Raw genomic sequence first — 17,085 nt, 5'->3', positions numbered from 1 at the left:
AGTGAGAGAGAGAGAGAGATTTACTGATATTTTAAGGAATTGGCTCACAAAACTGTGGGGGCTGACAAGTCCGAAATCCGTAGGGTAGGTGGGCCAGCTGAAAATGCAAGCAGGGTCTCTGTGTTACAGTCTTGGAGCAGAATTCCTTCTTCACTGAAACCTCAGCCTTTTGCTCTGTAGACCTTCAATTGATTGGATGAGGCCTACTCATCCAATTATTACCTCTCATTGAAGGTGATCTCCTTTATTCAAAGTCTACTGATTATAAATGTTAATCATGGCTACAAAGTACATTCATAGCAACATTTAGACTAGTATTTGACCTAACAACTGGACACCATAGCCTAGCCAAGCTGACACATAAAACTAACCATCACAGTCAGTTTGATGTTTTTGTGTGGTATCATCTGCTAAAAACACATTTTAAATTGTTTTCTGAGAATTTTTCCCTGTTAAAGTTGTAAAATATAGACTAACTCATTTCTTATTTCAAATGAGATATAATGATATGGGTTCTTTATTTGGGTTCTTTATATGGGTTCATTTATAATGAGGGTTCTTTATTGCTATTTCTTTTAAAATTTGTATGACCATTTATACTCCCACACACAGTTTATTAGAGTGTGCCATTCTCTCACTTTCTCTGGATTATCTCCCTTAAATATTATTACCACCCCGTGACTTATTATTATTATTATCAGTTTATAGATAAGGAAGTCAAGAATTAGAAAGGTTGAGTGATATGTCCAGGAGTACACAGCTAATAAATGGCATAGCCCAGGTTTAAATGCAGTATTTTTTTTTTTTTGAAAGGTAATTCTGGCTGACATGTACAGAGTAGACTAGGGAGGGTGTGCCAAGAGTGGAGGTAGAGTGAAGCACTGAAGGCTGAAGATGGTGGTGGCTTAAACTAGGGTGATGTTCATAAGGATGAAGAGAAGTAGATGGGTGTGACAAAGATTTAGGAGGCAGAATTTATGAGATATGGAGCTTGAGTGGATGCAGGACAAAGAGGGAAGGGGAAGAGTCAAAGATGACTCCCAGGTTTCTGGTCTGAACAGCTGAGTGGGTGTTTGTGACATTTACAGTGGGGGAGCAGGTGTGACTGGGTGATGGAGAGATGGTGAGCTCAGGTTTTTTGTTCGTTTGTTTGTTTTTTGTTGTTGTTTTTTGTTTTTTTCGCGGTACGCGGGCCTCTCATTGTCGCAGCCTCTCCCGTTGCGGAGCACAGGCTCCGGACGCGCAGGCTCAGCGGCCATGGCTCACGGGCCTAGCCGCTCCGCGGCATGTGGGATCTTCCCGGACCGGGGCACGAACCCGTGTCCCCTGCATCAGCAGGCGGACTCTCAACCACTGCACCACCAGGGAAGCCCGTGAGCTCAAGTTTTGATGGTGAGTCTGAGATGCCCATAAGGCATCCAAGCAGAAATGACAGCTAGACAGTTATATAATCAGGACTAGAGTTCAGAAAATAGGTCAGCAAGTCCTCCACTTATACACAGTAATTGCCTTGGGAGAGGGTGAGATCACCCAGGCAGGGTTTATGGAGGAACTTTGGTATTCATTGGTCAAGTAAAGAAGGATAAATCGGTAAAGGAAAAAGAAGAATTTGCCAGATAAAAACAAGAAGAAAAGAAAAAGATATTCTCATTGTCACCCCTTTTGATACCTTTTGCTGTTATGGAGGGCATGGAGCTGTCGGGAGAAAAAATGAGTTCATATTTGTAAAGTGTTGAGCACAGTGCCTGCTAGTGCAATATATGAATTTTTGAAAAGTTCTCCCTTTCCTTTTCTTGCTTTTCTTTTTCTTTCATTGATGACCTAGTTGAGGGAAACATTGAGGCACTGTTGAAAACAGAATCCAGATTGTACTGTGAGTGAGATATGAGGAAGCAAAGGTAGTAAATGCAGGTGCCTGCCTCAAAACATACTAAGAGGTGGGGAGGACTGGCCCGGGCAGGGGGCAGAGTACATGGAAAGGTCTGAAGGTAAGACAAAGTTTGACGCATTTGGGGAACTGCAAGAAGTTCCCGATGCCTGGGCAATGGGAATGGGAAGGCAGTGGGTGCGTATCATTCAGATGGGGTGTGGAAAGTCATGGTAAGGAATTTGAGCTTCATCCTAAGGGCAGTTAAGGGTTTTCGAGCAGGGAGATTGACATCACCAGATTATCAGTCTAGAAGGGTTGCTCTGCAGTATGGAGAAGGGACTGGATGGCAGAGAGATAACCAGGAAGGCGACTCAGTAGGTGGCTGCAACAGACCAGGTAGGCATGGTGACAGCCCGGACTCAGGCAGTGTCATGAGAACGGAGAGACACAGACAAGAGTAGAAATGACAGGCCTGGGAGTTGTGCAGATGTGGGAGAGTGAAGGAGATGGAGGAGTCCAGCTTTAGACCAGTTTTCTGCATGTGGCTGGTTGGGACGTTTACTGAGTGAAGGAACACTGTGGATTTGCAATTTTTTGTTAGTATCAATAATTCTGAATATTCTTATTTTTAAAAATGTTTTTTCTTTTCTTGAATTATATGCTGATACACATTTCCAAAAGTTAAACTGCTGAGAGGTAAGATATGAACATTTTTATACCTCTTGATTTTTGTTGACATTCTGCCAAAAGGTTGTTTTGAGTTACCTGGCCACCAGAAGTTGGCTTTTCTTTGCTCATAATTGAGCCAGTTTCACACCAACTTTGCGAACTTTTTTATATTATTTTATTCCCATTTTACAAATTTTATAAATTTGAGATTAATCTCAAATTTATTTTAATTTAGAATTTTTGTTTGTCTGTTTTTGGTTTTTCTTGCGGTACGCGGGCCTCTCATTGTCACAGCCTCTCCCATTGCGGAGCACTGGCTCCGGACGCGCAGGCTCAGCGGCCATGGCTCACGGGCCCAGCCGCTCCGCGGCATGTGGGATCCTCCCGGACCGCGGCTCGAACCCGTGTCCCCTGCATCGGCAGGCGGACTCTCAAGCACTGCGCCACCAGGGAAGCCCAACAGTATTAAGGCTTTCAATCCATAACCATGGGATAATCTCTTATTTCTTTAGGTCTTCCTTAATTTCTTTCAACCATGTTTTATAGTATAAGTTTTGCACTTCTTTTGGTAGATTTATTCCCAAGTATTTTGGAGTGTTTTATGTTATTACAAATGGAAGTGTTTTCTTAATTTCCTTTTCTTATTGTTCATTGCCTGTGCATAGAAATACAAACGATTTTTGTATGTTAACTTTGTATCCTACAACCTTTGTAAATTTGTTTATTAGCTCTAGTTTGTGTGCGTATGTGTAATGTTTTCTGCCATGCAAAAGTTTTCTTAGTGCTTTCAAGTTTTCAATCTTTTATTACATTTAGATTTTGACTCTGAGAAATATTTCTCTGTATACAGGTTATTGAGGAATTCACTCATTTTTTAATGCTTTGTCAAGTTTAATAGGTGACTTTTATTGTTTATTCTTGAGGTTAATAAAGATTAGAGAGTGCTTAAATAAATACTTGCCTATGATTATTAAAGAGATAGCTTTGTGAAGTCAAGATAGCATTGGATTTGAAATTAGAAAACTTGGGTTGGAGTCCAGACTCTTCTGTTTACCATTTGTTTGATAATATAAGTCATTTAGTCTCTCAAAAAAAAAAAAAAAAAGCCTACAAAAGACCCTATCCACTTCACAGAACAGCTCAAAGATTCAAAATGGAAAGTGCTTTGTGAACAACTTGGCATGTTGCCAGTATAAGCTACTTTTATTTATTAACAGTAATTGTTAAACATTTATCAAAGCTCCCCTTTTCTTTAGCAACTTTACCTAAAATACAGAAAGGTATAGCTCTCCAAGGGAGCCCATGCCTAAAAGCCATTTATTAATTACACACAAAGGAAAGGGGTTTTGTTATTTCCCCTCTTGTTTTTTCACTCTTCATTCCTTTGGAGTGAGAGAAACACCCAGGGAGAAAAGACCTTTTATTCTCTGTAGAATGTATAAAAGTTCCAAAGTATTTTAGGAACTAACCCATTAAAATGGAGAAAACCAAAGCCAGCCCCCCAGAGCCATCACAGAGGGAAGGCAGCAGTCCCAAGGACTGATGAAAGAGCTGTCATCAGCCCTGTGGGTCCTCTGCAGCAGGGTTCTGTGAGAAAACCACACAAACGTGATTGTTTCTGAAACTCTTTGTGGCAGATTTTGGCACTAGAACCTTATTTTCCTATCCAAAAGAAAAATCCCAGGATTTCATTTGTGTGAGCAATAGCATGTTTGTGGGTGTGTGCCTTCAAGGAGTACATGTTAACACCACGCTAGCTTGGATTGCTTTTTCACGTCTCTGACACTGGAATCGCATATCTCCCTTTTCAGTTTTCAGGGCAGCTCTGCCATTCAGCAGTTCCCAAATTTAGAGAAGTTTGATTTGCAAAGTATGATGAAATAATTTATCAGTTACTCTACCTAAGACTTTAAGATCAGAAAATCTGGGTTCATGTTCCTGCTCTGGGTGAGTTATTGGCCTTGGTCAGGCCTAGGTGGTGGCTGATAGGTGCTCACATGTGACTCCTGGCAGGTGCAGACTATTCAGTAAATGGCAGCACTTCTTATTGGCTCTTGTTAATTGCTGTGTATTTACTATAAAGTGTCATTCATTTATTATAAATAATCAGATGAGTGCTATTTTTAATTTTCAAAATCTCTGACAACACTAGCCTATTTTGTTTAAAATTAGAAAAGATGCAGAATGCAGATATGATTTTATACAGTATAAACCTTTTCTAAGAATGACACAAATCATGGTGCCATACTGCTTCTTTTGAAAAGACATCTGTTTTTTATCATAATGATAATGCTTTTTATAAAAAAACAAATCGAGCCATACAGAAAAATACGGAGAAATGGGCTACAAGTCATCTCAGCCCTCCTCCCCCATCCTAGAAGTACTCAGTGTTGTGACACTTGTCGGGCATTTTTCCTCTGCAGGTGTGCAGATAGCTATAGATTGAGAGACAGAGGGACGAGAAGAAAAAAGAGAAAGAAAGATTGATAAACTTGACAGCATAAAAATGAAAAAGTTCTCTATGACAACATATCACAAAGTTAAGAAATAAATGTCAAGGAGGGGAAAGTATAGAAAGAGTTCTTATAAAATCTAGATGAAAAAGACAACTCAATAGAAATATGGACAAAAAACAGAAACAGACATTTTACTGAAGAGGGAATACAATGGCCAATAACCATCCAAAAATAATCCCTAACCTCACTTGTTATTAAAGAAGTGCAGTTTAACCAAGGAGATGCCAAAAACGTTTGGTGCCACACCATGGTGGCAAGGGTGTGGGGAAGCAGACATCCTCATGCACTGCTGGTAAGACTGGGAATCAGCACCATTTGGGGGGAAAGCAATTGACATTCCCTCTCCAGTTTTATAACATACTGACCCTTTGACCCAGCAATTTCACTTCTGGAAACTTACCTAACAGATAGATGTGCACAAGTGTGCAAAGAAACAGGGTTATTAGCAATAGCAAAAAATTAGAAAGACTCTTAAAACCCATTAGTAGGGGACTGGTTATAAAGCTATGATCTATCCATGTGATGGGATACTGTAGAGCCACTAAAGAGAATGAGATGGATGTCTGTGTTCTGAAGAAAGGTGTCCAAAATACATTCTTAATTTTAAAAAGCCAGATGTAGACCAGAATATTCTGTCAGTCAATGACCAATTAAAGACCACATTGTGCTGGGCACAGTGTTAGGCCTGGGACTATGATGGAAGGCTCGGATGTCAGAGGCCCTGCCCTCAAGAAGCAGCCTAGTGAGTGAGACAGACCTTAGTGAAGAATCACACAGATGAATGTAAAACTACCACTGTGGAGTGCACCACAGGGGGAGGTACCGGGTGCTGCGAGAGCTCCCAGCGAGGCAGCCTGAGCTGATGTGGGATCTGATAATGAGACACCCCAAAGGTTGAGGAGAGGGGAACCACTGTGTTGAGAGCCCAGAATGGGTGGCAGGAGATGAAGCTGAGCTGAGAGGGGGACAGGGCCAGGCTCTGATCTCATGTGTGTGTGTGTGTGTGTGTGTGTGTGTGTGTATAAGCACATCAGTATTTCTGAGAGGATATGCAGGAAACTGTTGATAGTGGGTAGCTATAAGAAATCAGACTGGAAATGGGGAGAAGAAGGGTTGAGGCTTATAGACACAAAGGACAGGGCATTAAAATTTTTAATTGCTTATTCTTTTCTACTACTTAGGATTTTTAAAAAGTTATATGCAGGTACTACTCTTATAATTTAAAAATATAATTAAGTTTTAAGAAAACACACAGAACAAAAAGACAAAAATATAAGGCCCCAACATGTCTATTTTGGTGCTAACTCTTACAGCGAGTAGGGCCTTTTCTCCCAGCCCTTTGGAGGAGCTAAAATTGACAACTGGAAAGCTGCCACAGAGACTTTCTCTGACTATTAAAAGAAACTGGCTCAGTCTGGGGCCCTCAGAAATCAGTTTTTGAATGCCCTCTGCACCCAGTTACTTCCCTTGCATCTATTTCTCCCGGGGATTCCCAGCTCCATCGTTTTTTTAGCCAGTGCCCTCCAGCCGCCTCAGTCCCCTATGGTGTGTGTGGCCATGGAGGACTTCCCTACTGGGCAGAGATGGGAGAGGAAAAGAAGTGGCAACCTTGGGCTGCAACATGACCCTGTCTTGAACAAGGATGACAGTCAAAGCCTAAGGGTAGAATGGCCAGCTCTGGCAGAGCTGAGAGAGAAAGCTATGCAGTCTCACAGCTGGTCAGTTATAAGAGAAACACAGCAAGCTCATACCTCATAGTGACAAGTGGACTTGAGCTTCTGTTGAATTAAGGCACAAATTTGAATCAAAGCAGAAACGGAGCCACTTGGTAGAAGGCACTTTAACGTCTGCTCCATCCACCGTCCACTGCCTGACCCCCTCCACGGCGTCTCTCTACAGTCAGTGCTCAGAATTCCATGTGTTGGCAGCTCGCTCTTTCCCTAGCCAGTCTATTTAATTCTGGGCTGAGTCTAATTCTTAGTAACTATTTCTCTGACTCTTAAATAGTTCTTCATTACATTGACTTGAAAATTGCCTTTCTGTGACTTCTACCCTCTTGATAACCAGGTGTTAGATGAGAAAAGCATGCAATTTGAAATCACACGCCCTAGTTCAAATCCCTGTTCTGCCATTGACCAACTATGTGACCTTCAGACAGTCGATTACTCTCCTCGAGGCTTCATTTCGCCATCCGTAAATTAGGCAGTTAACATCACTCTCACTGGTCATTTTGAGATTAAGCGGAGCTGGTGTATATCGATGTTATTTCCCTCCTTCCCTCAGTCCCTCCCTATGCTAGCCCTCAGCTTTACAAAGAGATCCTGGAAATTATTAATTATTTTAATTATTAATTATTTTAATATAATTAATTATTATTATTGTCTTCTCTTTGAGTGTTCTCATCTCCAGGGTAAATAGACCCAGTTTAAGTCCACAAATGTACTTCGAGCTACTTGTGTGCTCTTCACTATGCTATGGGAGAGGAGATTTCCCTCTGAGTCACTGATTCCCCTAATCATTATCAAAGCGGGAAAAAAATCTCTCTCTCCCTCCCCACAAGAGCTGGGGTTCCACACTCAGAACCCACCCAGTGTTTTAAGTTGAGTGTTCATGTGGTGGGGTCTGCCTGCATAAATAGAAACATCCTTTTTAGTAGTCATCGAGTTTTCTCTTCAAGAACTGTTACACATTTTACAAATCCAAGGGGACAGGCCCAGTTAGATAAGAGTCTGCCAGCCCTGGCTCTGGCTGTGTCTATTGACAGCTGGGTTGGCACTGAGGAATCCTTGGTTTCCCCCAGAAACACATAAGAGGACCAGAATGCAACAGCTGCTCTGTACCTTGCCAGGGCTTGAGGCAGTTGGTCTTGTGAATGAGTTTTTTTCAATTAATGACCTTACTCCATGTGGGATATTAAAGGTGTTTTTGTTTTTAACCCAGTACGACATGCTAGCAGCTGAAGAGATTTAAGAATATTAAACATTCCTCCTCAGCCTCAAGATGACAGTTGATAAACATATAACCATAAGATATCAAAAACTTCAAAGGATGGGAGGAGAGATGCAAGCCCTGGGGTGATTAATAAATAACAAGGAGTGAGCGTAGTCAAGCCGCAGATCCCCAGTGGGGCCTAGTACTCGGGCCTCTGTATAAAGCCGGAGAGGCAAGCAGGACTCCTGTAATTCTGTTCACCCTAACAACTAGTCCTTAAATGCTCTCAGATGTATGTAACAGGGATATTTATATTATCTTAGCAAACAAAGTGTTGTTCCAGGATTGTGAACAGTGGTTTAGCTTGGAAAGATTGGGTAATCTAATCACTAGCTTTGTCAGCTTTCTCAGTACTCACTCCCTCAGGAGGCCTCCTGCATGGTGTGGTACTGTGGTTTTCAAACTGTGTCACCGTCAACACTCATTTTCCAAGGAGGGTCTTTTGGGGGTGGCTGGATGGAAGCAATTGGGTGGGCTTCCCAGGGTCTCTCTACCTGCTTCAGTGAGAGCAGCTCCACACTTACCTGCTTTGTATGTTAGAGAACCATTCTGTTTGGTATAAAAGGGATTCTTTTGCTTTAAAATCAGAAACTTGAAAAGCAGTGGCATCATGATGTTTGCATCCTTTCATAAGTTGCTTTTCCACTCAGTGGTGTGGTTTTGAAATGTTAATACATATAGATAGAGTTCAATCATTGTATGAATAAACCATAATATATTCGTTCCCCTGCTGATGGATGTTTAGATGGTTCCCCGTTTTTCACCATCTCCAATAATGCTTCAGTGGAGTTGAGGGCATTTTCCGTATAGACACTGATGGGTGGTGCCCTCTAAGCTGGACCAAAAGGGAAGGGACAGCAGGAGGGGTGGATGGCTAGTGAGATGTGGAGAGTGGACAGAGGATGAGAAGCTGCATGGATGTGATAGAGCCAGGATGCCCCAACAGTCAAACAGGGTCTATGAGCTGCGGGATCCAGAGGTAGCAAAGATTAAGCTATGATGAGGCCCAGAGCATCATGGGGGACCAGGTGGCTGAGGGTAGGGAGGAAAATAAGCCTGTCAAAACCCAAGAGGCCAAGGTGTTAGCTGGGTCATTCGCTGGGTGTTTTAGTTTGCTCTTTTAGCTCCACTCTGCATCCCTCACTGTGCCCACTTAAGTACAGCGTCAGTGGGCCGCCTTGCACTCTGGCTGGGAGGCACACAGCCTTGACCTTGGAAGGAGAGAGCACAGCTTATTTATTCCCTCAGCTCCTCCCAGCCAGGTCAGTGCAGGTGGTCTGCATCCATTCACTGAAAGCTACAGCTCCCTCCCCTATAATTCATCTTTCCAGTTCCAGCAAATTCTCCCTCCTTTGCTCTGCCTGTGATGTTAAAGCAGCCTGTTTGGGGTCCTGCACTCTCTTCCTTAGGTTTCCTCCGTGCAAACTTCTTTTCCTCTATTCATCTGTTAAACTGTGCCATCTCTTTCTTGCCCAATAGGTGCAGACCAATCTTAGGGATACTGAAATCACTGAAAATGATAACAGGAGGAGGGGTAGAGAGGAAAGTAGTGAGCCGGGTGCTAAAACCTAGTGAGGGGCAGTGTCTGTGAGTTTAGATAAAATCAAACTACCCCACATTTTTGTAGTTCGTCTGTAAGCTCCTTTAAAACCAAAAGCCCTGCCTAATCTTTTTGTGAATTCCTAGGGTTTGAATAATATCTGGCATGTAGAAAGCATTTAAAAATTAAGATAAGTTGAATTGAATAGGACTGAATTAAATTTTTCTGAATAAATGAGATTGCACATTTTAAACATCATGGGTTCCCTTCTCCACTACCCTCACCCCCCACTCCCACATATGGTTTTTAGAAGCTTTTCAAACATCAAATAACAAATTAGATCAGAGACTGAGTTTCTGAAGTGAATAATGAATATTAATGTTTGCTTATATTAGCATCTCATACAGCAAAACATTGAAGGTTTTGTGATATGTTCAGATGCCCATTAGATTTCAGGATCCACTTTCTTGATAATATGAACATTTTTGCTCATGGAAAACTTTGCTTCCTGTTTCCAAGACAAAAGGCAACTTAGAGAACTCTCAGAACATGTTAATAATTCATTTGAAAGTAATTTTGATAGAATGCGTCTTTTACATTGCCTCGAATTATAATATTAAGTGGAAACAACATATGAAATCTTTTTGAATTTGAATTTTAATCAATCTAAAATACTGTGTGTAAAATGTCTTTGTAACAAGATGAGTTAAATCTCTTCTGGCATCAGAGGGTGCTCTCTTCAAAAGTGGATTCTAGAGATAGTTAACCCAGGGAACAGACAAAGTAAACATGATCCATTTGCATTTGGGGTGGGGCAAGCTTTTCCTCTCTTTTTTCCTTTCCCTGAGCACTGAACATTTGATCCTTTCACTCTAACCCTGTGTCCTATTTGAAAAGCATTTCCAGTCAGAACTTCAGGCCAAATCGAGGATAATGACCAATTTGGGGTTTGCCAAAATCAAGTATTCAATTTACCTATATCCTGTAATACAGGGGTCCCCAACCGCCGGGGCACAGACCGGTACCAGTCCGGGGCCTGTTAGGAACGGGGCCGCACAGCAGGAGGTGAGCGGCAAGCAAGGGAAGATTCATTTGCCACCTCCCCATCGTTGGCATTACTGCCTGAACCACGCCCCCCCACCCCCCACCCCCACCCCACCCCTGGTCCTTGGAAAAATTGTCTTCCACGAAACCAGTCCCTGGTGTTAAAAATTTTGGGGACCATTGCTGTAATAAGAAAAGTCATTTTAAAACAAAAGATATTGTTAGCATTTACAAATATGAAATCCTGATTGTTCTAACACAGCAATAAAAGTTATTACCAGCAGTCTTGATTTGGAGTAGCCCCTATCATAAAAAGTCTAGATCTAGTAACTAGTGGATTTTAACATATGACAAATGAGGGGACAGTTTAGAGTCTACCCTGCTTATCATCTCAGAAATGCATTAAGCTGGTCATCAGAGGAGCAAGTCTCTATGGCTTTGCTGTCTCACTGCTTGGTCTGGACTAGAAGGTTCTAGTGGTATGGCTTTATCTAGTCTAAGATTTAGGCTGTTACTTTTCATTTCTTTTTCATTTGCGATATCGATTTAAATATTTTTGACAATTTTCATTATCCTCATTTTATAGATGAAAAAACTGAGGTTGCTGAGTGGGTGATTTGCCCAAGGTACCTCACAGCTAATAAAGGATGGAGATAAGATTCTGACCTTGATGCTCTGCCTTCAGATTTGCTGTTTCTACCATGTCATGAATGCTGACATTCCTCCTGCCCTGGTGCACACTGCCCAAAGCACCCTGATTCTTTCAGCCTCCAGGAGCTATGACTAATCCATGGGATTATTTACTTGTTTGTTTGCTTAATATCTTTTTATTTGAAGGGATGTAGTTTGTATTTTATTTGAAAGGATTATTTTTATTTTATGTTCATAGGATCATACGGTGGTTTTTTCCCCTTAAAGAATTTTTAAATGGGCTTCATTTTCAAGGAACTGAGCTGTTTCCTGTGTTCGGGCAGCTCCTGTGGTCCAGTTCGCCGAGGTTATAGGCAAATGGGCTTGGCGGACCAGGCATGGGGGTGGGGTCGGGGTTTCTGTGGGTGAGGCTGCTGACACTGGGGGTAGGTCCCCCTCTCTGGGCTGACCAGTAGGTAGGGTTCTGTGCTTGCCCACTTCCCCTACAGCACAGGCACTTTTTAATCCATCTCCTTCCTCCTGGAAACCCTCCCCCATCTTCTGCTGACACTGCACTCATGGGAGCATAGACTTTTAAATGATTTACTTAGAAATAAGCCCTGGCCACAGCATCGAGCTATCTGGACTCAGCGTCCAGGGCTTGGTGCTTTCTCAACTACACAATGCTTTTAAAACCAAGCTCTCCCAAGAGTTGATTGTGCTTCCACATAAATCATATTGTTTAGCTTGCTAGAAATTTCCTTGGCTTTCTGCTTATCGTTCCAAGAATAGTTAGTTCCCTGCTGCTGCTGCCAAGCATGTAAACAAACGTGTGTCTTCTTTCCATGATGACAGGCGCATCTCATCGTCCTGAGCAGAAACCCCTCTCAAGAGGAGGCAGCCGTGTCCGCACACTCCATCGCCTGTGCTGCTGTCACTTCTGGGAGGCCTGAGCACCATGGTGAGAGCGAGAGCGAGCCTTCCGTGGGGGACAGCAAGGCCTGCTCCCTGCCTGTCCCATGTGCATCGGTGTCTGTGGGCTAGCTGCCTTTGGGATGGATGAACATGTGGATGGAGCTGGGACAGACCGTTCAGAGAGCCTTCTCTGTTAGCTTCACTAGAGCCCAGAGTCCTTTGGTTTCTATCTTTTTTCAGCCTTCCTCTAATCTTTTACTCTCAAGTACAGCAAATCTTCATCCAAACATAGCTATCAGAGCCCCAGAGAGTTTGTGCTGGGCTTACAGGGAAATCTACTGGGCTTTCAAAGGTGATCTATTTTTAAAGGTTGTGGAGCTACTGTGGCAACGGATCTGACCTGCTTGAACTCCGGTCTCCAGACTCTCACAGGGCTGAGCTTTCAATCAGGATGAACTTACAGGGCTTCAGGATTCCAAAAGGAAGTTGTCATTTATGAGTCATATAGTTTTTCTTAGCCCCACATAATAGGTAGAGCAGTGAGCTTGGGAGTTCTTTAATCCTCCATCCTGGGCTCAGAGCATACAATATGCCTTTATTGATGGAGAACATGCATTCTAGTGACTTTCTTTGTTGTTGCTCAGAATATTCATAAACAGAGTATAACTCATAAAGAAGACAAGAGGTGTATTCCAAGATGTCAGCTAAAAATACTTATGCATTGTAGGAAAATAAGGTCCAGTGTGCCATCAATTTGAAAATCAGTATCTGGAAGGCTTGAGGTTGGGGTTCAGGGAGTGGGAGCTGGGCTAAGGTGAGGAGGCTGGTGGGGGGAGAAGATGAAGGAGGAGCCTCAGTGAGCAGCCTGGTCTGCAGAGGTCCCTGGGCCAGGCAGGGGCTCCTGTCCAGGGAGGAGCTGGGGAAGGGGATACCAGTGTTAATCTTTCTGTCCATCCCACCTTAAAGATCCTTCATTCTGGTCTCCCGGAGCTTTGAGCACCTTTTCAGAGCTGGAGGATAGAGAAGGCAGGCGACCTTCCTTACCCTAACTCCCTAGAACACTCCATACATAGCAATCAACTTCAAAACCTTCAAAGAGCCAACATTTTAACCAGTTTATTGGTGGCTAAAATTCCTTTAATAGGGGAAAAGAACCTTCCATGCCACAAGTATTAATAGGATACTTAAAATGCAAACATGATGGAAACCCCTAGATTAGCAGGAGTCACAGATCTAAATGTCTATAGGAACCAAGTAAGCAATGTGAGTGAAGCGAGTAGTCATTAGAAAACAGTAGCAGCAGCAAGCATAATTATAAATGGCAGCTAACTGTTGGCTGTAATCTGAGAGATGCAATAGGGAGTGGTGAGGACTGTGGCAAACTGGAGAGGCCCGTCCCCTGTCGAAAGTGAGCAGCTATTATTCAGCTCCAGCCCATTACCCTCATGTGGAAAGCAGGCTTGTATTAGCAGGTCTGCTTTTTCAAGAGAAGGGAGAAATCTGAATTTTTATGTGAAATCAATGAATAGTTGATGGTCACCAAGTCAAATATGTTTCAGGCTCTGAGGGAAGCAAAACAAGTGTGAGGGCTAGATCCCTAACTTCTGACCTGGGAAGCATGAGTATAATAAGTGGTTGTCAGGCCTTTCCTGTTTTTCTTGGGGGGCTCATGGGTTGAGAACTGGAAGTTTCTGAGCATTTAAACTGCTGGGGTGTGGGGGAGGGGGTCTACTCCCAGAGAATACCAAGCAACTACAGGAGGCTAAGGCCAGAGACCATCTTTGCCTAGAGGGATTCCGGTTTGCCAGCATCTCAGCTAGTGCTCAGTGTACACACCTGATGAATGTATGGATTAGGTGGGGAACAATAGAAATCGTGTCCCTAAAATACTTGTTTCTTGTAGCTGCAAAGTTAGACCATTCTTCTTTGTGTAATTATAGAATCAGAAACAATCCAATTATGTATTTTTTTCTAAGTTTTCCAGTCTAAATATGGTGTTGGTATAGCCTCCCCTGTAAATAGAGAATGCCACTAATACCTACTTGATACAGATAATTAGGTCTGTGAAAATTTAATGACCTCACACAGTAATAATAGCGAATTCTTACATAGTACATACTGTCATGGTTCTAACCGTGTTATATTTATTAACTCAGTTAATCCTCACCACAGCTCTGTGAGTTTGGTACAAGTGTTCCCAGTTTTCAGATGGAGAAACTAAGGCACAGAGGGTTAGGTAATTTCCCAAGAGCCATAGCCAGGGAGTGGTAGACTTGAACCTAGGCTCTTGACCTCCATGCTATATTATAAGGACTGGCACTGCACATGCCCTTTTCCCTTCTTTCCCCTCCCAAAGAGTGTGTGGCTTTGGGGAGAGAAAGGGACTTGAGAAGAGCAACGGTGGCCCAAGGAAACCAGTTTGAGTGCCGTCTGGGAAGGGGCCAGCCCAGGATCGTGCACAGGCTCTCAGTCCCCCATTCTGCCCCATGTCTCTTTGGCAGCTCAGACGGTTTGGTGACCTGCACCCAGAAAGCCGACTTGCCAGTCAGTATCTGAAGGGGGAGGAGAATGAATAGGGAAGGATAAGAAAAAAACTCCCCCCAAGAGCAGGGAGTTGGACAGTTGCAACTGGCTTTGCAGATTAGGAAGGGGGTCGCTTCTGCCTGGGGCCTGGAGGATCGACTGCTTGAAACATATTGACTGACAGAGGCCTCAGGAACCCGAACCAGCAGGAATCATAACGACAATCATACTAGCAATGATGACAACAGCAGTAGCAGGGGTCGAGCGCCCGTTGTATGCAGGTGCCGGCACTCTCACGAACATGCCCATTTAATCCTAACAAGCCTTGGAGGCAAGATGACCTCCCATTTTACAAAGGAGCTAACACAGCCAGCTCTCCATACCACCAGCACCATCAGTCAATATCCCCTCTACTCATTGCTCTACAAGAGGGACAAAGCCCCAGTCAGTGTAAGGATGCTCCCTTCTCAGACTCAGCTTCCACTAATCAGAAGACACTGGAAATGTCTATCACCTTGACACCAACGGGAAGAGAGTTTACTGAAGGATTGAAGGCGAGTCAACGCTAAGTGAGGAGGCTGGGCAGAGAAGCTGTCGGAGCAAAACAGATGCTGGTGCAGAGGCAGCGTGAAGCCCTGGAGCAGGGGCAGAGAGGCGCACCAGCCCTTGCCCCTAAGGCCTCAAGCCAGCCATCGAAATGGGCACATCAGAAAAGAATCAAAGCAAAGAGAAACCACAGACTATTCCTACTGTGTTAACAAGCTTGAATGTGCTGCCGTGGGAGTCTTTGTTCTCTTGGTGACAAACATGGGGAAGACTGTGAACAATGAGCTGTCCGGCTGGCATTTTAAGATAGTTTGTTCTGGCTCTTATCCGCTAAGCTCAGTGGCCTGGGCCCAGAGGGTACAGCCGTGTTCCATGCATGGACTCAGCTTCCCCGAAAAAGCGGGAAGGAGCGGGGTCCCCCACAGCCAGGAGCTGCAGTGGCAGTGGGCAGGCGCCTTCCCACCGTCTTTCAGGGGGCCTGGTTTTCATGTCCCTGCTGTCCCCTCACACACAGCCAATGCGGTAATGAGAGAAGCCCACCCAGGACTGAGGTTTCTCCAGGCCTCTGCTACCTCCTGGAAGGGGAAAGGAAAGGCAGGAATTTGGAATTTATCTTTGTCTGACAACTAAGGGGGGGACCAGCCTCCCCACCCTAGCTCTCACCCAGGCAGGACTCTCTGGCCTGGACTTTGGTCATTTGTGGTTCAGAAGTCCCAGCCAGATCTCCTGGGAGCAAATCTGCACGTTCCACTGAGTGCCAAGGGATCCACGTGCACGGGGATCTCAACTCTGCTCTCCTATGCTTAAACTAGTCTGTGCCAAGTACAGTTTGTTTGTTTTTTAAAGAATCGTTAATAGGAAAAATTTCTCATCTAGGGATTCTCCATAGCCTACTTGCTAAATGTCCATTGAAGGCATTGCCCTCGGACAAACAAAACGCCACTGGCCAAGAAGCCAGTGTGTTTCAGGCTGCACAATCAAACTAATCCCTTTGCTCTGTGCCTTCCTGCATTCCTTATGCAGACAAAACTGCCTTAGAAGTCACGAAGGATTGTGATTGCATAAGGGCTCCCAATTCAGGCTTGTAGAATGTCACTAACCTGAGCCTGGCCAGCTTCCCGGAGCAGCCATAGACAAACTTGGTATTAACAGCTCTCCCAACCCTGCTAAGTCTCCGGGCATTGGCCTTGTGTTTATAACTCTTCTCCTAAAGGATATTAAAATGAAATGGGCTGAAGCCAAGTACATTTCAGTGTAAACTTTTGAGAGGCAGAGCCCGCTGAGCACGGGTGGCCTTGTTTGGAAGTGGCCCCATCTGTAGCGTGGGCTCCAGCAGGCCAGGGAGCTCTGTAGGTTCCAGAGACAGCAGAAGGGAATGGGCTATGCCCCTGCCCGCCTTGGGGCAGGGGGTGGAATCCCTGGCTATATGGACAGACTCATGGGCATGGGGTGCATTCCCAAGATATAACTCCCTATGCACGGATACGTACGTCTCCCGGGCCCCCACTTGTCCTGATCTCTCCCCTCCTTTTATACAGTACACACGAAATATGTAAGTATCTGAAGGTAGGCTCTGTATCTCCATGGAGTCTCCTCTTTTTTACCCCCCGCGATCACCGCTTTTCTCAGCTCTTCCTCTGTGGCCTGCTCCTCAGCTTGCCCCATGCTGGGCCCTGCCCCACCCGCAGCCTACTCCCTGCTCATGGGGTTACTGATGCTCCTTGAGCCCCATGTGTCTCAGAGAGACTGGAAATCAGACAGACGCACCCAGCTCCAGTGGGCTCCTGACAGGTAATGTGGCCACCTGGGAACAGCCACGGTAAGGTGGTCTTCACCTTCCC

The 17,085-nt window shown here is 44.2% G+C and overlaps 1 protein-coding gene across 5 annotated transcripts in view; it reads left to right on the top strand.

The window, feature by feature from the left end:
- The window catches only part of TTC23 (tetratricopeptide repeat domain 23), a 112,972-nt gene that overhangs the window by 65,640 nt on the left and 30,247 nt on the right, over window positions 1–17,085 (top strand). For all 5 annotated transcript variants that reach the window (XM_029238869.1, XM_029238868.1, XM_029238870.1 and 2 more), the window contains one exon: window positions 12,116–12,221. In XM_029238869.1, the coding sequence (XP_029094702.1) occupies window positions 12,116–12,221 (106 nt within the window). The remainder of the gene's footprint in view (window positions 1–12,115; window positions 12,222–17,085) is intronic.

Source organism: Monodon monoceros, unplaced genomic scaffold, assembly GCF_005190385.1.
Source record: "Monodon monoceros isolate NGI ecotype Baffin Bay Population unplaced genomic scaffold, NGI_Narwhal_1 Super_Scaffold_21, whole genome shotgun sequence".
Taxonomy (NCBI): Eukaryota; Metazoa; Chordata; class Mammalia; order Artiodactyla; family Monodontidae; genus Monodon; species Monodon monoceros.
Note: the sequence above shows the minus strand (reverse complement) of the source record. Positions and strands in the feature narration are given on the sequence as shown.